This window comes from Astatotilapia calliptera, chromosome 14 (assembly GCF_964374335.1).
Source record: "Astatotilapia calliptera chromosome 14, fAstCal68.1, whole genome shotgun sequence".
NCBI lineage: Eukaryota > Metazoa > Chordata > Actinopteri > Cichliformes > Cichlidae > Astatotilapia > Astatotilapia calliptera.
Genome location: NC_137435.1, coordinates 1,358,542 through 1,381,737, shown reverse-complemented (window position 1 = coordinate 1,381,737; position 23,196 = coordinate 1,358,542). Strand labels below are relative to the sequence as shown.

At 43.9% G+C, this 23,196-nt stretch overlaps 1 protein-coding gene across 1 annotated transcript in view; it reads left to right on the top strand.

The window, feature by feature from the left end:
* The window catches only part of col4a3 (collagen, type IV, alpha 3), a 44,013-nt gene extending 24,026 nt beyond the window's left edge, over positions 1–19,987 (top strand). The window contains exons 31-53 of the mRNA XM_026191955.2: positions 1,492–1,642; positions 1,866–1,979; positions 2,063–2,230; positions 2,694–2,783; positions 2,877–3,011; positions 3,237–3,335; positions 3,737–3,826; positions 3,936–4,075; positions 5,171–5,297; positions 6,000–6,080; positions 6,168–6,269; positions 7,621–7,668; positions 7,758–7,943; positions 8,192–8,322; positions 10,230–10,302; positions 13,178–13,249; positions 13,322–13,447; positions 13,668–13,766; positions 15,818–16,030; positions 16,199–16,376; positions 16,482–16,599; positions 16,738–16,910; positions 19,608–19,987. Coding sequence (XP_026047740.2) covers positions 1,492–1,642; positions 1,866–1,979; positions 2,063–2,230; positions 2,694–2,783; positions 2,877–3,011; positions 3,237–3,335; positions 3,737–3,826; positions 3,936–4,075; positions 5,171–5,297; positions 6,000–6,080; positions 6,168–6,269; positions 7,621–7,668; positions 7,758–7,943; positions 8,192–8,322; positions 10,230–10,302; positions 13,178–13,249; positions 13,322–13,447; positions 13,668–13,766; positions 15,818–16,030; positions 16,199–16,376; positions 16,482–16,599; positions 16,738–16,910; positions 19,608–19,689 — 2,796 coding nt within the window. The 3' untranslated portion in view covers positions 19,690–19,987. The remainder of the gene's footprint in view (positions 1–1,491; positions 1,643–1,865; positions 1,980–2,062; positions 2,231–2,693; positions 2,784–2,876; positions 3,012–3,236; positions 3,336–3,736; positions 3,827–3,935; positions 4,076–5,170; positions 5,298–5,999; positions 6,081–6,167; positions 6,270–7,620; positions 7,669–7,757; positions 7,944–8,191; positions 8,323–10,229; positions 10,303–13,177; positions 13,250–13,321; positions 13,448–13,667; positions 13,767–15,817; positions 16,031–16,198; positions 16,377–16,481; positions 16,600–16,737; positions 16,911–19,607) is intronic.
* Positions 19,988–23,196: the final 3,209 nt, after the last annotated feature.

The window sequence follows — 23,196 nt, the reverse complement described above, 5'->3', positions numbered from 1 at the left end:
TTCTCCAAAGTTTTGGCAGTTGGAGGACAAATTAAAAGCATAGAGTCAGGGAAACGTTATCTGAAGTGATTTTGTGAGTTTGCCACTAACAAAGAAATGATCCGTCTATAGTTTCAATGGTAGGTTTATTTGAACAGTGAGAGAAGGCAGAAAAATGAATTTCAAAAAAGTTATAAGTTAATTTGCATTTTCATGAAGGAAATATTTGGAAGTATTTGAACCCTCTATAAACCAGTAAGATTTCTGGCTCCCAGGTGTATTTTATACACTGGGAGCCTCAACTTGTTACCTGTATGAAAGACAGCTGCCCGTAGAAGCAATCAATCTATCCAAACTCTGCAGCATGGCCAAGACCAAAGAGCTTTCCAAGGATTTCAGGGACAAGATTGTGGACCTAGACAAGGCTGGACTGGGCTACAAAACCACCACAAAGCAGCTGAGTTAGAAGGTGACAATACTTGGTGCGATTATTCGCAAATGGAAGAACCATAAAATAACTGCCTCAGTCTCGAGGTCCACGCAACATCTCACCACGTGGAGTTTCAATGATAATTAGAAGCTTGTGGAACCAGCCCAGAACCACCTCGAAGAAAACAGTTGGTAGAAAGGACCGAAATCCTGCAGTGTCTTCAAGGTCGCCCTGCTGGAGAACGCACACACAGGCCTGTTTGAAGCCACTGAATATCTCAGTGATTCAGAGGAGGCGGGTGAAAGCATTGTGGTCAGATGAGACCAAATTCAAGCTCTTTGGCATCAACTCAACTCTCCGTGTCTGACGGGTCGTTTCTTCGTCACTGGACAAACTTATAAAATCAGCAGGGGTTCAAATATGTTTTCCCTGACGGTACTTCCCATGTTTATGTGCAGGGTGTAACGTGGACCTCAGAGGGTAAAGTTCCCAACATAAAAATCATAAACAGATGATGGGTCAGCAGCTAATCCCCAAACAAACATTCAATTCAAGGCAGACGTGTCACTCATACGTTGTCTTATGTGGGTTACATATACACACACCAACACAGTAAGGAAGATTACGTTTAATATGAATTCAGTAAGAATGATCATTTTGATTTATATCCATTGATGGGAAAACAAGCTAAATCTCACTTGCACTCTGGTGGTCAAGGGCGGTCAGCACAGCCGTGGAGAAGTAACAACACCAGAACTGATGCTACGGTTTAGCAAGGAAGACGGCGTCAGCGTGGAGACTCTGAACAGAGACCAGTGATTTGAATAAGCAACAGTACTGCTGTCATCGTGTCAGGAAGCTGGTTTTCTGACGTTTGTAATGAACTATTATCTGTCGCGTGTTGGTTTGTTGGGCGTTCAGACTAATTCAGCTCACGCTTATTAAGAGCTGATTAAATAACTTCTTTATAAGGTGAATATATCAGAAGAAGATCAGAAGATTATATGAATCATTGTTTGTTTGCCAACTGGTTAGAAATGTCATTTACTGGTTTCCTGTCCTGCTGCTCTCTGTGGTCTCAGGGGGAAAAGGGTTTTGGTTTTCCAGGCTCAAGTGGTCAGTCAGGACTTCAGGGAGAAGATGGCTCTGTAGGACCTCCAGGTGACCCTGGACCTCAAGGAATAAATGGAGAGCCAGGACCACCAGGACAAGCTGGTCTGCCAGGATCCAAAGGTAGTTAACCCATGAAGTGATCCAACTCGAACTGGTTAGCAACAAATTATGTTTCACAGCAAGATCAAGAGGAACTGTCCGTAGATGATTCTCTGTGGTTCTCTAAGAAACGGGAAAATACTCAAATGAATGTCCAGAGCCAGTTATTATGCTGTAGGGTAACCTCCAAAAAAGAAATACAGTCAGTTCATTTACACCTAAACTGAGGTGAAGTATTTCTCAGGTCACAGAGGTCTGTGTGGTGCAGCTGGTCCCATTGGTGCTATTGGAATCTGTATACCTGGACCTCCTGGACCTGATGGAGAGCCAGGACCGACGGGCTTCACTGGATTTCCAGGTATCACATCTGACAGCTAGTCTGGGTAGAGTTGACGTCACCAAACAGAAACAGATTTGCTCTGATACTGTCCTGTCCTTTAGGGTGCCGAGGCCCAAAAGGTTTGAAGGGAGATGCTGGGCGGCCTGGCACAGGAGTGTTGGGGATTCAGGGGCCATCTGGGTCCAAAGGGGATGCTGGAAAACCAGGACCTATAGGAGCGATGGGACCACAAGGTCAGAGAGGTAGTGATGGGGAGCCAGGAAGCCCAGGTGAGGAGGCATAACCTGTGTTGCTCGGTTCTATCTGTGATATGAGTGTTTCTGGGTGAGTTCAAACTTTCTGACAGATTCATGGTGCATGTTTCAAGTTTAGTTTAGTGTCTTTTGTCAGTGAAAAGTTTGATGGGAAAAAGTAGTTTAAAGATGGACTAAAACTACATTTTTGATCTCCACCTATACCAGAGTGCTGGTGACCCGCTGAAGGGTAGGGTTAGATTCAGAAAGCAGACGATGTTCCCTTTACAACGAATCGTTTTAGCCTCACAGTTCAGTTTTCATAGCGTCTTTATTTGAGTATGTCCCATTGGTAAAAAACTCTAACCCATGAACCTTGTGCATGTTTAGACTGGTAGTAAAGTTTTTGATTGTTAATATAAATGAAACAATAGTGTAAAGATAGATGTTTGGGCAAATGAAACAATATTGAATAACAATATCAACATATGTTTTTTAGGGATCAGAGGGGACGTTGGTCCTCCGGGACCACCTGGGATTCCAGGGGATGACGGGAAACCAGGAGAGCCTGGACGACCAGGACCAACAGGTTTCATTTAGCCACCGGCGAGTCGGTTATTTTCACCAAAAGTCTGTCTGTCTGTCTGTCTGTCTGACCCTTCTCTGTTGCTCTGCCTCTCAGGCCAGACGGGTGCAAATGGGTTCTGTGGCTCTCAGGGGGCTCCGGGGCCTCGGGGGGACCAAGGAGAAACTGGACCAAAAGGACTTCAGACAAACATTGAGATCGTTGGAGAGCCTGGAGAGAAAGGTTTAGCAGGTAATCTGTTCTGTTCTACTGAGCATCACTCTTTAGTGTTGAAATGTTATTTATGGTGTTACGATCTCTGAGTGGTTAGCTGAGTTTACAACACTAACCTGCAAACACTAACACGAGTACTGCTACAGCTCACTGATTAACACATTTGCTGTATATGATTTCTTTAATTTGTCAGATGATGTGCCTTCATTACACTGACCTGCCTTCTTCCTTTCTTACTGTCAGGGCTCAGAGGCCTCACTGGTGATAAAGGAGACAAGGGCTTCTCCGGGCCACGAGGCCAAGATGGAACCAAGGGTCGAACTGGGAACTGTGGGCCTCAAGGTGAACTGTCATGTTAGGAAGTTTGTGAGCGTTGCAAACAAAGTGTATTCTCTCTGTAATTCCTTTGTATCTGAAAGAGAGAGGGGTTAGGTTAGGGTTAACCCCGACCCTAACAAGGTGATCTCGAGTTGCCCAAAATGAGCATCCAGTCAATCATCACCAGCTTTAACACTGACTGCTGGAACCACTAAGCCTAAATCTTCTCTTCCAACACTGTGTGGGAGCCCGTGAAGGATATGCACCTCACTCTGTGTTCCAAAAATGGTTTTTAACATGACACTCATGCTGGCATGTTGTCGCTCCCTGTCATGCAGTCTTGAAATGTGAAGCCGTGTCAGACACCAAAGAAAGATTCTTCTGATTCTGCATGACTATCAACAACAACTGTGTGTGTTTATCAGGACTTCCTGGTGACCCTGGTAGAGATGGAAGCAAAGGTCCTCCTGGTAGCTGTGGACCCCGTGGTGACAAAGGAAAAATAGGGGCACCGGGTAACGTCCCCCTGCCTGAGTGAAGAAACATAAACCATCTATTTTTCTGTTGCAGTGTTTCTCAGTTTTAATTAGGAAAGGAGAGGAAAACATGATATTCTCTCTCCAGGTTTGAAGGGTCAGAAAGGTTGTGCTGGACGCTGTGGTCCTCCCGGTGCAGTTGGAAGTCAAGGATACGATGGACCTAAAGGGTGTAAAGGAGAACCTAGTCCACCTGGACCAGGATCTAAAGGATATCCAGGAGATAAGGTGCATATAATTTGAAGTTCATATGATATTGGTTATAGTATAAAATATTTTCCTCATAAAGCCGTTTATGATGGCAGTTGTTCTTATCCCAGGTAAGTGCAGGGTTCGCTGCAGTGGGCGTCTTCAACTGAAACGATCATACACATCTTATTATTCATGCACTGCATTTCTTCCTTAACCTCCTGGGACCCGGGTCCACATATGTGGACATTACACAACATTAGACCACAACAAACATGTTTCTCTGCATGAGCTCGATGTCCACTTACCAGGACATTATGCTGCCACTGTTCTATCAAAATTTGAAATGTCCTCAGATGTGGAGCTAATTTTTCTCAGAAAGTTTAGGAAAATTAGGGAAAAAAAATCTGGTGATTCTTTGTTTTTACGTTCATCAGGTCCCAATCAGCCCAAATATCAAACAGAAATTAAAATTATGCCATGGAAGAGTTCAGGTCTGACGAGGTTGGTCGCGCCACTGCTTCATTAGGCTCGCTGCTTCAGGATCGCAGCGTGTCTGGCCCATTGCTACGAGCCGGTCGGTCCCAGTGCTGGTGGGGGTCGGGCCATGCCAGGGCTGCCCCTTGACGCTGATTGTGGTCATAGTTTTTAGAGACGCGACCCATAATTAGACGTTAATTATAGAACTCAAAAACAAATCTGGGGCATTACTCCAAAACCAGCTGAGAGTGGTAATTTATGCTTTTCATCATTAATGTGAAAGTTTTTAATAGTCTGTTTCTGTCATTAAGGTGTTCCAACATGTACAAGTTAGCCTGTATGTTAAGCACATAAGCAGGTCATTTACTCTTGAATCCTGAAGACTAACATAAAAAATAAACTTTGGTTTTGTTTGTGTTTCACCTCAGCGGCCTAGAAACTGTACACACACAGAGGAGACAATGAGCGGCTAAAAAACAATCAGTGTTTTCATATCCAGTATTTTACAGAATCTATTGGCTGATTCTCTTTAGGAAAATCCATACAAAAAGCAAATTATAAGCGTTTAAAAAAAACCCACCCCTACAAAGCTGACATATTTATGTATTTATCATTGGGATAATACTTGCCAGAGTGAATGATCTGTCCTTTCAGGGAAGTCCAGGATTTCCAGGACCTCCAGGTAGTAAGGGACCACCAGGAAACAATGGATTGTTCGGTCCCCCAGGAGTCAGTGGCCCCTGTGGCCCTATAGGACCCACTGGACTACCTGGTAGCAAAGGTGTGATTCATGGATGGAGAGATGGAGAGGTCCACATAGAAATTCTTGAGTCACTTTTTTAAAAAAGTGTTCTAAAAGACATACATACATACATGCATGCATGCATACATACATACATACATGCATGCATGCATGCATGTATGTATGTATGTATGCATGCATGCATACATGCATACATACATGCATGCATACATGCATGGATACATGCATACATACATACATACATACATACATACATACATACATACATACATACATACATACATACATGCATGCATTTTTAATAATGTATGTATGTATGTATGTATGTATGCATGTATGCATGCATACATACATACATACATACATACATACATACATACATACATACATACATACATACATACATACATACATGCATGCATTTTTAATAAAGTGTTCTAAAAGACATACATACATACATACATACATACATACATACATACATACATGCATGCATTTTTAATAATGTATGTATGTATGTATGCATGCATGCATGCATGTATGTATGTCTTTTAGAACACTTTATTAAAAATGCGTATACATGTATGTATGCATGTATCCATGCATGTATGTATGTATGTCTTTTAGAACACTATTAAAAATGCATGCATGCATGTATGTATGCATGTATACATGCATACATTACTAAAAGCTACATCAAACCCTGACTGTTTGTTTCAGGTCCTCCTGGGTCCACTGGTGAAAAAGGTTGTGATGGTCCTAAAGGAAAACCTGGCTGTCCAGGTCCCCCTGGCCTCAAAGGTACATCAGCAGTGTTCCAATATACACTTTGCTGTCTGTTTTTATTGCCTTAAGCCGAAGAACAGACCACTATGTCTTCATATTTAGGTAACACTGGGCCACCTGGAGTTTCTGGCCCATCTGGTCCAAGAGGAAATCAGGGACAGGATGGGATACCTGGACCTCCTGGAGAGAAAGGAGCGATGGGAGGTAGGGGAAATTTTACCCTGCCACCTCCACACAGGCGCCAGACCCAAATGCACAGCAGGTTATTCAAGAAAACGGCACTTTCACTGAAGCAAAGAATGCAAAACATGAGCGAAACCATGAACAGAAAGCAACACAAAGAAAATAAACATGGAAGAAGACTGTTATCCAATGAGAACACAAGAGGACAAAGACAGAGACAAATGAGAGAGCAGCAAACCCAGAAGGAACCAAATCCACAGGAATGAATAGAAATGATGAACCAAAACACAGGATAGTAAAACACACTCATTACTAGAAAACCCATCAAAAAACAAGAATAAAAAAGTTCTACAAATTAATTTGAGAATTGTAGGAAAATAGATGGTGAATAATTTCTTTATTACTATTCCAACCCTTTATAGTTTTGTTAATACTGGCAGTTGTTATATTTGATATAGGCCATCCAATTAAGGTAAATGTCATGTTTTAGTCTTTATAATCTGATGAGGAAGATTTTATTTCAATTATGGTTGTTTTATTTTTCAGTTTGCCCCCTGACAGATTGAAACCTTAACATGGTCAGGCGGGTTTGCGTGCCTCAGTGACACTAAGAGCTACGTTGGTCAGATTTTAGGGTGGAGACCTGACAAAGTGCATACATGACAAAAACAGTTATCCAGAGCAGCGTGCCCAACCCGCGGGACATGGAACGGTACGGCCCGTGAGTCGTTTGGTACGGGCCCGCAAGAGTTGAGGCTTTGGTGTGAAATTTATGGTTTTTATCGTTAACTTGGTTTCCCTGGTTCTTTTCCCGTGTTGTAGTTGTGCGTCTTATTTTGAAAGAAATATTTATGCATTACCATAGCAACCAGAGAGCATTAAAGGGCAGACAGGAGGACGTTACTCTTAGTGTTGTTGGCGCATTTCAGGAGGACGCTGCTAATAAAGTTACACAGTTACACAGTGAATTCACGTTTATTAGTATTTTTACAAAACAGCAGTTTTTGTCTCGTCGTTTTATTTTGTTGTGTTTATCTGCGACACCTTAAAGGCCGGTGCGTGAAAATACTGTCTGACATTAAACTGTCCGTGGTGCAGAAAAGGTTGGACCGATGACCTAGAGCACCCCACAACCACCCCCACCACTTTCCTTCCTCTGTTGCCACCATTTGCCCCCTTTACATTTCTATCTGCCCCCTCATATATGCCCGTCTAGAACCGGCCCTGGAATGAACTTTTAACAAAACCCCAAAACTCAGAGACCAGAATCCAGGGACCAGACCTCAGAGATAGTAAACAGTCATACCTTTAATTCTCACAGAATCAAACGCATCAGTTTCGGTGTTACTTCCTAACCTGTTTCTTTTCCCAGCATCTAAGCCTGGACCTCCGGGACGAGATGGAGAGAAAGGTCCACCTGGTGAGTCCTGTCATCAAATCCTGTGTTTAGTGTTCAGTCAGAGCTAAAGAAGAAGAAAAACACGGTGCTGTCTCCTCTGGTCTCTTCAGGGTGTACCGGGGAGAAGGGTCCTCCCGGTCCCCTTGGACCTCCTGGGCCATTTGGTCCAACAGGAAATCCAGGCTGCCCCGGACCTCCTGGACCACCTGGCCCTCCCGGTCTTCCTGGTACGGAAGGAGTCTGCTTTCCAGGAGGCAAGGGTGGAATAGGACCGGCTGGATGTCGAGGACCAAAAGGTGATGAGACACATTAGAAGTCTCGTCAGGGAAATGATTTAGAGGCTACTGTGGGGGATTTAGCATTTTTTTCTGTGTTTGAGAGTTGCATTTTCTTCAAGTGCGACTAATTAGATGCAGCTATAGTTTCCCACAGTGTGGAGAGACAAACATACTCAGAAGTGCTAGATTTGCAGAGGACTTTCAGGATGTCTGCACTTCCCAGATTACTAAACTTGGTGTAAACAACATCTTCTGTCCTTTTGTAGGTCCACCTGGCTGTAAGGGCCCTCCTGGTCCTCCAGGTCCTGGTTTCAAAGGGGATAAGGGATGTAAAGGAACACCAGGTATCGCAGGAAAACCTGGTTCCAATGGAGACAGTGGTCCAAAAGGCCAGCTGGTCAGTACACAGAAACATTGCGGGAAGCAGTTCGTTCAGAATCTGTTTGTCAGCAGTCTAGTGTCCAAATCTGTGTGATGCTAGATACCAAAGGGAGCTCGAGCTGCTTTCATTTGGGCTAAAATCAGGTGATACAAACTGTGAGAATCAGTAAAAACGTTATAATCACCACAAACACGAGTACCTGGGTTCACTCAGCATTTAACCTTGACATTCATTTTTAGCACTCAAGATCCAAATTGACCTTAAAAACATTCAAGAAACCATATCAAGTGATATATGAAAGTGCACAGAGAGAGCTGTACGACACATTTTTAACATTTTTTCAATGTAATGTCCTCTGGCATCACCATGACGTCGTAAAGTTTCACAAAATCACATGCTGCATGAATACAGTTTAACATCTGTGTTAAAGCTGTTTTTAAAGCTTATAGCCAGGCCAAAGGTTTCAGCCAGTTCTGTTCCAATCATGTGGGTACAGGTAATAAATAGGGGTGCAACAATACTCGTATCGATATTGAACAGTTCGATACAGTGCTTTCGGTTCGGTACGCGATTCGGACAATACAAAATTTTAAATTTATTTTATCAACTTTTCTTCTGACGATGCTGTCTTTGTTGAGAGCTCAGTGAATCTGCGTTCGACTACTCCGCCTAGGCTGCACTGTCGAGCACAGATCCACTGAGCGCAGCGCAAGCTAGCAAGACAGAAGCTAAGCTCATTGCAACATGGCAAACTGAACCTCCCCCACCCTCATTCAGATCTGGCCTTTGGAACTATTTTGGTCTTCATGTGACGACAGTATGTCACATGAAGACCAAAGGTGGTGTTATCGCGGATGTGCCACGCAATGCTCAATTACATGGGTGGGAACTAGTGTGTTAGCGCAGTTAGCTCGTTAACGTGTTGACGCCGTCCAGCCCCACGCACGGGGCGATCCGCGGTAGCTCGTTAATGGAGATTTGCCGTGTTGTGGCGTTAACGTCATTTCAGATTAACGCTGACAGCACTAGTGGGAACACAACGAATATGACTGCACATTTACTCCGACAGCATCCTAGTGCAAAGACAAGTGGAAGCAGACAAAAACAACAAGCACGCATGCTACAAACTTTACCCGAGTCATTTAGACAGCCGTTAGCACAGGATTCTCCTTATGAGGACCTGATATGTTTAATATGCTGCTGAGAATATAGCCCAGAAGAAGCGTATAGTAGAGCTTTTATTTTGGAAAGAGACATTTCTCTGTAATAAACTCTCTTTTCCAAAGATGAGGGATTCCTCCATCAGATAGATTATTTTTTTATTACTTTGTTGTTTCAGCAACATTAAATTAAAAAACTGTACTTTTGAGTTAAAATATATATTTATAATTTTAATAAATGACAAATTAAAAAGGCATGAACATTTTTTTGTATCGAAAAAATATCGAACCGTGACACCAAAGTATCGAAACGAACCGTGAATTTTGTGTATCGTTGCACCCCTAGTAATAACATACAATCTTATTATGCAGCGCTTCATGGTCATAGGTCAGATGTTTTTAGTATAGCCCTTTCTTCAGGGGGACCCATGCTAATGCCTGTTATAAATGAGGAGTTAGCTAGCTAGCATACCACATGCTTGTCTTTTGAATAGTTTATTACCCTAAATTTACATTTAATCAACAAATCAGAAGTCAGGGACACGCCCACGACAAATGGAAACGCAGTTTGAAGTGTTCTCAGTCCACCCCATCTTTAACAGCTCGCTGAGGCTGACTGTTACCAAGCAGAGACTGCCCCCATGTGGGGTTTTCTAGCACTGCACTACAAAGAATTCAAATTCAACTTGTCTATATCAAACAGAGTAAGGAGTGTTAATATGACAGTATTAAAAACCATCAGCTGCTTTTGTGGTTTTACAGGGTGCATGTGGCCCACCAGGCTCACAAGGACCCAGAGGCAGGAAGGGCGATGTAGGTGTCAGAGGACCTGTTGGTAAGGACTGAAATAATAATCACTCCACGTTTGCTGTTTGCAGCTTCACAATGCTGTTTCATTTCATGTCCTCAGAGTGTGCATATATCTATGGAATTATATTTATGTCATAACAAATGTGCAAGTAAAAAATAATTTTAGCAAATAATTTCATTTCATGGGTGCAATTAAATTCCTCGCATGTAAATGCTCAACGCGTAGCAGCTGTGCGCACAGAGAAGTTATCTCGAAACTTCTTTTATGATAAATGATTTGCTCTGATTATTTTTTAGCTCGTGCTTTTATTAAGACGTAAATATAATTCCACATATATCCCAGAATGAATGTGACATTAACCACAGCTGTAGGTTTTACAGCTGCCCTTTCACCACATTAAAGTAACTGTTTAGACTTTTTCATTTTTGGATGTTTAGCCTTCCGTCTACTTTCAGTCAGTGTCCACAGTTATCATCTGGGCAAGAACAGCTTGGCAGCATAAGATGAGATCAGGTAGGATAAGATAACCTTTATTAGTCCCACACTTGGGAAATTTGTTGTGTCACAGCAGAAAGTGGCCACTGCAAAGTTACAGCAGCAAAAATTAAGAAAACACTGGAACAGGATAAGATAATAAGAATAAGATGGTGTACACAATACAACAGAATAAAATGCAACATTGTCAGAAAACACTGTGGATATGAGATACTCCTGACAACCTGACATCTTCACTTTAACAAAGTTTTTCTGCTTTTTCTTCTTCTTATATTTACATGTTCAAAATAAACTCTATTCTTTTGTATGCTATGTCTTCTAATGATGCTGCCTAAGGGAAGCATGTATAATGTAAACAGAATTGGTCCTAGCACTGAACCCTGTGGAACTCCATAATTAACCTCAGTGTGTGAAGAGGACTCTCCATTTACATGCACAAACTGGAGTCTGTTAGATATGATACAAACCCCTTCCTGTAGAAAGAACAGAAAGTTGCAGTTCCTTCTGTAGGAAGTGGGTTGTTTAAATTCACACAACACTCGCGCACCAGTTTGCTGATGATACCACTGTGGTAGGTCGTATCTCTGACAGCAACAAATCTGCATACCAGAATGAGGAAGAAGAGTTGGTGCATGGACACCAATCTGGCACTGATGTTATTCAACTCTTAAATATGCGCTGAACATCGTGTTAATTCAGTTTATGATTCTAGAATCTGAAAGTTAAATGCACTTTAACCTCCGTGTATGGATCATGCATTTGCAAAATGAATTGAACCTCCTGCACCGCTGACTGTTCCCCTCTGGACTCTTCCTCATTGCACTGAAAAGTACTTTTGTCAGGGCTCTGTGTGCGGGCAGGCAGAGAGGAGGATCCAAATGCAGGACTCGGAAAACGGAATGCAACTCAAAAACCTCAGCTTTATTGCTGGCCAGAAAACAAAACATGAAGTGAGGACTGAACACCGAAACCAAACACACACAGGCATAATCTGAGGGTACGACGCGACACTGGGCATGGGAAAACACAGGGCTTAAATACACAGGGTAGTAATGAGGAAATGGGCCACAGAAGGGAGACACAGCTGGGAGAGATCAGGGCTAACGAGACATGGGGAACAAAGCTGCACACACTAACATAAGACAAAGTCTTTCACAATAAAACAGGAAACATGAATCACAACTCAGAGACATGGACTCAACACAGAGACAGAAAATGAAACATGGAACTGAACTATACATGAAACCACCATTCCTTAAACATGGATAATAGAAACATGAAACTCTAATAATAATGATAATAATAATAATAACAAGAGAATGAGAAACAATCCAAAACACCAAGATAACTGAAACACAAAGTACCAGAGAAACAAAGAATAATCCATGATGCAAAAGTGAACCAAAACATAATAAACTCAAAATACTGGGTCCAACGGACCCAGAACCGTGACAACTTTAAAGATCACTGCTCTACTTTTATAGGCTCGTCAGTTACATCCTGTATTCATGTCTGCTGTGTGTGGATCTGTCTTGTGGTATATGCAACCACACCAAGAATAATTCAACAATCAACTGTATTGCAGAAATACTTAGGTCAGGTTCTTTCTATGCAATGACTGAAGGGTTTGGAAGGTTACAGTGTTCTGACAAACCATCCTACTTTGGCAAAACGTCCTACCGTAAGTAGTTTATGCACATTTCTTCTGTCAGAGTAATTGCAGCACAAATTTCAGTAGGTATGACGGTTTGCCACTTAACGTTGCCCATCAGAGTATGCTTGTAGCTCATATTCATAAAGCCAGGACGGTTTGCCACTTCATTTTACCCATTAAAGTATGCTTGTAGCTGTTATTCACAAAGGTGGGATGGTTTGCCACTGAATTTCGTGTTGTGTGCATACACAGACACGACGGGTAGGATGGTTTGTCAGGTAGGATGGATTCCCAGTACAACGGCACTGGTTTTAAAGGGGTTTCCAGTTACCTCCTAAGTTCAGTCCATCAGAGATTTCCCACATCCTGAGATATGTCCACATTAGTTTTATTAAATGTAGTTAAGCTAAAGGTGATTTGTGTATCTTATAATAAACAAAATGACATCATCAGCATACGGTGATAGTTTAGTCCGTCTGATATTTCTTTAATTTCTCAGATTGAAACATACAGTCATAGCAAGAGGTTCAGCAAACAGGCCTTTTTATTTCATGCAAGCAAAGTCTGCTTCGGTTAAATGGTCAACAGAAGCTGTGATGGGAAGAGAAAGCGCACCTTATTGTACCAAAACTCTGTCCCTTATCTATCTGTGTGCTAATGCTCTCTTATATATTCATGTTATTAAAAGATCTAATATTGATATCTGAAGGTGAAGCGATTAATAGAGCTGCTCTTCGTTTGTGTTTTGAGGGATGAATGGGAACAAAGGCCCGCCGGGTGGATGCGGCGTACCAGGACCTCAGGGCTGTCCTGGACAAAAAGGTAACACACAGAAACACACACCTGCATGGTGACACATGTATTGTATGTAATACTGAATGTTACTTCTTGCAGGAACAAAGGGGCTAAATGCAACCAGACAGTTACTGTTGTTTCCCGGAGACAAAGGCTCACCTGGAGAGCCAGGGCCCTGTGGGGAAAAAGGATTTCCAGGTTCCCCTGGGAATCATGGCCCCAAAGGTGAGTGTGGAAAAAGTTGGAGGAGATCTGCAACTTCTGGTGCCTGCAAACCCGGCCTGGTCAGTCACACTAGCTTAATTAAAAACAAAGGAATAAAACTGGGGGAAACTTGTGGGGGTGTTCCATGATCCTGGAGAGTCCTGAGAGATCCAGAGGACACAAGCTTCAGGTACGAGCAGTGAAAGTGTGAACTGAAGCAATGTTGTGTTTGTGGCTGCAGGTATGAAGGGTCACTGTGGGAACGCGGGTAAAAAAGGACAAACTGGAGGCCCTGGGATAAAAGGACAAAAGGGAGATGGAGGAGTGCCCGGAACAAGAGGTAAGAAATGTCCGACATTAACACTGAACACAAGTTTAATGCTAGAAATACTCAAAATGCTGCAGAGTGAATGTGAGTGTGAAGAGTTTGTGGCATAAAACAACATTTTTCAGCAATAATTCAACTGGAAAGAATCCTGATGTTTTCTACACTGAATGGACTTTCTTGATGTTGTTGCTCTCGCTGTGGTGTTGTTTCACTCGCTGATCCTGTTACGCAGCTGTGGTTTGTGTCACTCGGTGAACTTTCACACAGTTCTTCATTGTATATGTTTTACAAGTCACACATATAAGACGAGCAAATCGTTCATTTGAACTTCAAGACCTTGGTGGATGTAGTAGATGGTTAACATGACCCCACTCTACCCTTCCACAGCGTTTTGTCAAAATTCAGAATTAGCCGCAAACAGCGATGGGCAGTAACGCGTTACTGTAATCCGATTACTTTTTTCAAGTAACGAGTAAAGTAAGGGATTACTATTGCAAAAACGGTAATTAGATTACCGTTACTTTCCCGTAGGAACGCTGCGTTACTGCGTTACTAAAACCGTGATTTTTTGCGAGAATGTCTCATGACAGTGACGTAAGCGAGTGCGACGTTAGAGACAACAGCTGTGTGCAGATCAACAATGGATCATATAGTGCAGAGAGAGTATGAGCGTGCAGCGTTTAAAGCGTGGAAGTACTGACCTTACTTTGAGTTTGATTCCATAAAAAGTGACAAAAACATTAGTGTCCGCTGTGCGTGGGAAGAAAACTTCTTTTTACAGCGAAAAAACCCTAAACTTCCAACAAGCACCGAGTAGCTACGACGTAATGGGAAACTCACAGAGAAACTGCCGTACCCTTCCACTGACCGCTGCACACCTGCACCAGGGTAAACCTCCGCCTGCCCCACTCCTGCTTTACAGGTGAAAATAGAGCAACAGGACCGCTGAGTCTTTGACTTTATTTATTTTCTGCTGTGTTTTACTTGCATCTATTTGAAAGACTGAGTGAAAACACAAAAAATTATTTTATTTTATGAGCTGGAATGTGCAGAAAATAGGTTTAAATATTAAACTAATTTCTTCCAGTCAGAGAATGTTGCATATAATTAAATGTTTGCTTGATGCATAAAGTTAAAAGATTAAAACTAATAAAACAAGTTTTAAAAAGAGACTTTTCCATTTGATTACATTTTGTATGATGGATTATGCAGAAAAAGTAGAATTGGGCTGAAAGATCTATCACTTTATCACCTCTTCAGGTTGTAAATCATGTTTTTAAAAAGTAACTAAGTAACTAAGTAATTAATTACTTTTGAAAATAAGTAATCAGTAAAGTAACGGGATTACTTTTTTGGGGAAGTAATCAGTAATTAGTTACTGATTACTTTTTTCAAGTAACTTGACCAACACTGGCCGCAAACAGGAAGTCTGTGCTGGCCAAAACAGCTTAGCTGCCCTTAGCGTTCCCAGCAGATGTTCCCGAACAGTCGGAAAATCAGCCGGCTAAGTTAATGTGATGTAATGGGGAAAATCTACACCTGTGCCTCCAACCTGTTCATGATTCAAATAGACTTTCCTCACGCAGTGATATACCTGCTGAGGAAACGACTCTGGCAGGAGCAGGCGAGGTTAACAGAAACTTGAAACTGCCGGTACAGGACGTACATGGATGCGGTGTGGCTGTAATCAGCAGTAACAGAGGTCCCTACAGTTAATTAATGTTGCGTCTTGTTGCTGTCGTTTATAGAAGGTGAGCGGATAAAAAACAAACCCAAAACAAATAAACGTAGTGATGTAATGGCACATTTCTCTCAGTCTACCTGAAGGACCTACATAGTGAGTGGTGAGGTACATGTGAATGTGTTGTGATTGCTGTCTGCTCTGTCTGTAAGGAGTCTTTACTCATATGTGCCCAGAGGGACAGAATCCTAATTTTAATTTAAGGTTTGGTGGCTTTACCACCGCATACAACGCACTAACATCTCTGCCCATGTATCTACACTAAGTGCTGCAGATCACTGCTGTGGTGGGTCTGAGACTGCTCACTGCCTCTGTGTTTTAGGTTGTCCAGGCCCACAAGGTCCAGTTGGCTTTAAAGGTTCTCGGGGTACACCGGGTACTATGTCAGCATCACCTGAAAAGATCAGCTTCCTGTTCACCCGACACAGCCAGACAACCGACATCCCAAAATGTCCTGAAGAAACAAAACTCATATACGAGGGTTACTCGCTGCTGTTCATCAACGGCAACAGTCGAGCTCACGGACAAGACCTGGGTAATTCAAGACCCTGCTTACATTTTCTATCATTCATATGAAACATTGTGGGAAAAAACCTGTTAAAGTTGATGGGTGTGCCGACCTCATCCAGAGTTTGAATACTTTCAATCTGCAGCACAACTGGAGACCCAAGAGGGATCAAATAACACGTCCTTCTCTCTGCAGGTACGTTAGGTAGTTGTCTGAGGCGCTTTACCACCATGCCCTTCCTGATCTGCAGCCCTGGGCAGAACTGTCTGTATGCCGCACACAACGACTTGTCCTACTGGTTGTCCACAGATAAACTGGTGGCAGAAGGGCTGCCCTTCGTCACTAACGAGTCACTGAGCAACTACATCAGCCGGTAAAACACAGCCGCACACTTCACCAACACCGATGTTTCTCTACTCGTGAACATGTGACGCACCGGGCGACACGTGTTCACGGGGCGCTGCTTCTCGTGTCGCAGGTGTTCTGTGTGTGAGGCCAGAGCTTCCACAGTGATCGCCGTCCACAGTCAGACCAGTATGATTCCCACCTGTCCCATCAACTGGGTCTCGCTCTGGACGGGTTACTCCTTTGTGATGGTGAGCTCATGTTTTCATATCTGCAGCTTTTTAAGGTACAAGAAGCAAATAAAAACAGTTCTCAAAAGTACCAAACCAGCGTTGCAGTGGATGAACCATTGCTCTGACCTTTGACCCCAGTTGTGACTGATTCCCCAGGAAACAGGAGCAGGGGCGGAGGGGTCGGGTCAGCCTCTGGCCTCGCCCGGGTCCTGTCTAGAACACTTCAGGAAGCTCCCCTTCATTGAGTGTCATGAAAGAGGAACCTGCAACTTCTACACCAACTCCTACAGCTATTGGCTGGCTGCTCTGAACCCCAGCAACATGTTCAGGTATGACACACCTTTGCTAAGGTCACTGCTGTTTTCCTTTGTGTCACCATGTTAACACAGCTCAATGCTCCAGACTAGCCCACTGCCAAAACTCCACCTGCTGAGGACCACATGATTTTTCTTTAAGAGTTGAAATATTGTGTGTTTGTATACACCGTATTTGCGCAACACCTTCATGTGTGTACAGCCTGTTGGGATATACACGGCTCAGAATTTAAGGAACACATCAGATCACAATGGGAAAGAAGTCATGCTGGGTAGTTCCCCTGATATCGACTGCTTCATCAGTTCCTAACTTGACAGCAAGGAACTCACAATCTCCTGCATCACAGTTTGGTTCCGTGGTAGTTAGACAACAGGAGAAAAAGGCCCATGGCTGCAGCTTACCTCGTAGCCCGGTTCGCTGAGAGAGCACGGCCCTGACACCTGAATCATCTGCTTGGTGATATATAGGTAACCGGGACAGGTGCAGAGGTGAAGAGTTGTTTTAACGTGATGAAGGCTGTCTGGGCTTCAGGGGACTGAGTGAAAGGAGTTTTGTTGAAGCTAAGGTGAGCAAGAGGTCCGTTTATCTGACTGTAGTTTCTGATGAATTAGCGTCAGAGGTTGGCAAATCTGAGAAAACATTGCAGATGCGTTCGAGACATGGGACAGACAGATTGTACGTCTTCACCTTACCTCCTGCCGAGCTATAACCCAGGAAGGTGACAGATGGAGAGTGAAACTCTAATTCTTCTGCTTTCATGTATTGGCAGCTCTCTAGAAGACCAGTAGGACACTTCAAACGTGGATCTGACGTGTCTTGAGGATATTATCCTGATCTTTTCCACCCAACAAACATGTTAAAAAAAATCCCTCAATATGTCATTAATGAGGCTCTGGAAAACCACGGGAGCATTGGTGAGGCCCAAAGGCATCACCAAGTACGCAAAGTGTCCGGATGGTATATTAAATGCTTCCATTCATCCGCCTCCCTGATACAAATGAGGCGATGAGGATTCCAGAGAGTTCATGAAAATAGTGTCCCTGTGGACGGTTAATAGGAGGTAATCGCTACTAGTTTTTGAATGTCATTCAGTGCTCTTTAATCAATGCACGGTCATAGTGTCTTGTCTTTCTTGGGAACGAAAAGGGAACCAGAACATACTTGGTTTGAGGGATGGATGATGCCGGCAGCTAACAACTCACCAATGTAACCCTCAGCTGGAAAGGGAGGCAATGGAGAGGTGGCTTGAGGGTATCGGGGCTCTGGAGAGAAGGTCACCACAACCATAGCGACGCGAGAGGCTTGATCTTGAAAACTTCTTGAAGGTTGTGTTACTCAGTGGGAATGGAGGACAGATGGTGAGTCGGGTGGTGAGGGAAATTCGTGTGAGCTGGACGGTAGCGGCAATCTTGGGCAGTTGATCAGACTGAACAGACTCCAGCTTGCGACCTCATCACTGGGCCGGTCTATAAGTGCTTCTTTAGCCATGGATAGCTGAAGATCAGAGGGGTCTCAGGGGGAAGCAGAAGTGTGGAATGAAAGAGTCTCTGCGATTACCAAAGAAAACTAAGTGGACTGGTTCCACTTGATGAGTGATCAGGGTTAAACTTTGGTTATTGAGAACAGTTGCAGGAATGGGAGGTTGAAGAGGAACCAGTGGGAGAGCTGGTTGTTTGTTCAAATTTCAGGAAGAGGCCAGGGTGAAAGGAAAAGTATGCTTCAGCCCATGCCGGTGCGTTTCCTCTCAGCTGTCCAATAAAACAGGAGTTTCAAAGCATCGGCCGAAAACAAGCGAGCACTGTAACAAATCCACACACCAACCCAACTCACCCAGGAGACAGCACTGTGGAAAATGGGCTTGACAGGGGAAAAGGCGGAGCAGCCCCTATGGTGGCGGTGGATGGAGAAGGATAGGTAGGTGCACGTGGCTGACTAGGACCGGGAGTGCCTTCAGAACAGAAACTACAGTTTGTGGATAGAAATTTTACACTGATTACTTAAAAAGTCAGGACATGTTGACCGAACCACGACTGCCTGCTTAGAGATTTCCGTCTGAATTGGGTCCATTTCTTCAGCCAGTTCATACTTTCAAGGTCAGAAGGATCCAAGTGCAGACACAACACAGAGCAGTAATAAGATTTCCCAAGTTTGAATGAAAATGCAGAATAACCAATGGCGAGACGTGAAGACGTGGCGGTGGAATCTCTGACGAGGAAACGCTGAAAACAGAAGAAGAGTGAAGCGGTAGTGGAAAGATCCTGGTTATTGATCTGTAGCTTTAGGTGGAGACATAAAGCTGTGGAGGGAGGGTGGGGTAGCCGGGTGGGCGTCCAAGTGGCGAGTGAGTGAGTGGAGTTCCAGTAATCCAGAGGATTGTGACAGGCAGGAGAAACAGGTCAGTCGTTCAAATCCAGGAGAGCGAGTTACAGAATGAAGCGGAGTGTTGACCATGGACGCCGTGTCCAGAATGCGGAGTTGTGAACGAGTCACGTGGTGACTTGACGAGATGCTGTGGGACATGAGGTTAAGAAACAAGAAGTTACGAGGCCTGGTTATCACCATGGCGATCTGGTGAAGAACTGACGGCAGTGCTGGTCTTAAGTATGGTCCTGCTGATTGCCAGAGATGGCTCCGCCCCCAAAGGGCTGGGCTTTGACAGAAAAACATCATTACACTGACTACTTCCTGTTTGTATTTCTGTCTGTGTGCAGTCGACCGCAGCTCTGGAGAGACTCGGGACCCCTTCCAGGGAACCGGATCAGCCGCTGCCGCGTCTGCATGAACCAGATATAACTTACTGCTGCGCCTCCTGCTGGTGCTTCTGCTGTAAATACGGCTGCTGTTCACATCACTACTGAGTCATACTACTGATAATAATAATGACTATTCATATTTTAAAATATGTGATAATATATGATACCATAATAGTCCTGCTGATGTTGTCTGTGCAGCGCTGTGCTCAGAGAGGCTCCCCTGCTTTCTCATATTCAGGCAGAGCTGTTTATACTTTCATGCTGTTTAAGAAAAAGAGCAGATTCTTTGGGTGAATTTTGTGAACTTTATTCTGTTTAATAAAAAATGTTTTCTAGAAGTCTCCTGTGAGCCGTCCTGTTTATGCACTTTCTCACCACATGCACTATATGCAATACTCCTTCACCTTTTTTCTGTTTAACATCACACTGATGGATCAGAGAGATTCAGAATCTTGCCCGAGGATACTTTGGCATGCAGACTGGACCCGCTCCACCTCCTGAGCTGCAGCCATCACTGCGAACTTTGCAAAAACCTGTCAGCATCTTTAGACGTCGCTCTGTCTTTAAACATGAAGATAGATCGTTTAAAATAAAGAAACATGTCTGACTTTCTCAAACTGTGAGAGAGGCAGACGCTGCTTCCTCAGATGTTTTGGTGTCGACGTGACATTATCACAGAGCCGCTGCAGATGTGCGGAGGCTGTCTGAGTGCAGTGAACTCATCCTCATTCTGACTGAGCATTGAGACATCGTGCTCAGCAACAACACTCGGGTGGTGTTTCGACGATACAAACAATAAAAACTAACGTGATGTGAGATTAGAAAATACTGAACTACAGTAGCTGATACACACACAGCCCCAGTCTTTGCACTGCAGGTCCAAACACCTGCACGGCGTAACAGCTGCGATGCATCTGCTCTGAAAGCACGACAGATGGGAGGATTTGGGCTCTTTTACATGTGTTTGGTGGAAGAATACTCTCTGCTTGGCACAGCATGCATCACTGTCAAACGCCACAGTCCTTTAAATCCTCCCATTTTGCTGAGAAAAGGTGAAAACGACCTGATCTTTCAGCTGAGGGTTGTTATTCAGCGTACGCCTGACTCGTCCTCCCGACTCTATAAATATTGGAGGCTTACAGTCTGTCAGAAACATGCAGTCGTGCTGTTTGACCTGTAAAGACGTCTGTGCCTCTTGGTTTATTTTGCATTTCCACAACAGTGCAGTCCTGATGAACTGGACCGTCAAAAGTCCTCCAGCGGTCTGAAGTTTGAAGCCTAATCTTGAAAGTAGAGATAGTGTCTGTCTCCTGAATCCAAACTGGAAGCTGGTTCCACAGAAGAGGGGCCTGAAAACTGAAGGCTCTGCCTCCCATTCTACTTTTAAATACTCTAGGAACAACAAGTAGGCCTGCAGAGCGAGAGTGAAGTGCTCTGATGGGTCTTTGCTTTACAAATGGTGTCAGGGTGTCGGAGAGGTTTTGTGTCTCTTGGGGTTTTTCTAAAAATTGTCTGCATGAAAGAAACATGTGACCGACGTCCCAGCACTGATTAATGAACTTGTTTTGTCTGATATTTGTGTGGCTGCAGGAGGCTGTGAGCGGCCCTCTAATGCATTTTCATATCTAAAGATTAGCGCAGCAGATAAGTGATTTCTCTTATTAATGTTGCTCAAAAACAACAAGACGACTCATGAAATTTCATTTTAAAGCTTAAATCTGAGGCGTTGGCGGCGGCGGTCGAGTCGGTTAACGTTCCCGCTCACGCTGAGGGCGTGATGTGAGCGCTCGGCTCCAAATTAAAGTGTAATCGTTGTGTTTGTGACTTCACACAGTGACTCAGGGTGGAAACAAAAACATCACAGGGGGGAGCGTGATGTCATCGCTTTCCATCGTGTGTGTGTGTTCGTGCCAGCGGCTCCTTAGCAATGGCTGTTCGCTGTTAATGTGTTGCCACGGCAACCGGCGGCTGATAATGCGTTGTTCATTATCCTCCAGAGAAGATGATGAAGACGAAGACGGTGAAGGAGAAAATGTGTGTGGAGCCCAGAATCACAGATTGATCTCAGATTTGTCGGCTCTTCCTGTGACGAGCCAGAGCACAGGACGAAGGTCCATCAAAATGAAACTGACTCTTACAGACAAAATCGCAACATGATGGGAAAATAGATGTGGAAGGACGTGCACGTAGTCAGCATCAGCTCCTCAGCGATGTGGAAGTGCAACAGCAGAAAGAGAAGCAGCAACATATCAGACGTGTCCTTCTGAAAAAGATAAAAGCAAGAAATAAAATCTAAGTGAACTTTTGTTCAATTAGAACAAACGTTTTCAGTTCTAAACGAACGTGCTCGGCTCAGATCAGTCATCTGGAACACGAACAGAGCAAAGGGAGAACTTTTAAAAATCGCAGTGTTCTGTTGCCTGCTCTGGTTAAAGTGGTGCAGGAACCCTGCAATGAGCTGATGTGATGCTCGTGTTCGTGCTGTCTTTCTACACGGCTGAAGGTGGAGTTCAGTCAGTGAGTCTCTGCTACACTTGGTGTAAACTAACTGTGACCATGAAACCAGGCCACTGTGCAGCAAGCGAACCTGCAGAGGGCTTTCATGCAGCCTTTAAATATCACAGTTAGCCTGCAGCAGCTTTCACAACATGAAGAAACATAATGTGACATGTGCAGATTGAAAACAAGAGGACTTAATGTCTTTGAAGCGAGCGAAGCTAACGTTCACCTTCCTGATGGCTGGTTGTGTAAAGCGCTTTGGGGTCCTTAGGGACTAGAAAAGCGCTATACAAATACAGGCCATTTACCATTTTACCATTCCTCTCCCTGTTAAATCAGCAGCTGGACCTTTAGCTGCAACTCACTATGAGACGAACTGCACACACACAAGCTGCGTCTCAGTGCGTGGGCTGCAACCTCCTGAGGACCCGGGCCGAGAAGACCGAGAAGGCCGGAAGTGAGCGTCTGTGAAATTGGACGGTCTAACCTTCTGATCTGCGTCACCGCTGTCTAAATATAACAGGACACCGGAGTAAACTCTCGACCATCTCACACTTATGATAATCAGTCTGTTTGACGTTTATTCGGCTGTGTGAAAACTAGAACTTTAATCTCAGCCAAACAGATTCACTCAGGAACAAATCAAACACTGAAAGAAGCCAAACAATAACAGTTTTAAGTTATCTGAGTGACTCACAAGTCTGAAAACGACGTGCCAGGAGTTCGCTGTCCTCGCCCGGTCAGCTATCGAGCTGGTGGGTAACAGACGTCTCTGAAAACATCGGAGCACTTTTGCAAACATGTGATGTCCTGATAAATCTGCAGATATTTGAAGTTTACACAGCTACTGTCTCGCCTGAAACTACCTTAAAAATGTATTTTGCGACACAGAAAGAGTAATAAGAGTAATATTAAAACTAAGTAGCGGCTGATATCGTTGGAAACTGGACTTGGCTGGGCCGCGCTATGAATTCTGGATATGGTGGGCCACGAAGGACACACCCGACCCATCCTTCAAATTCGGGGAAATGAAGGACACATTGATATC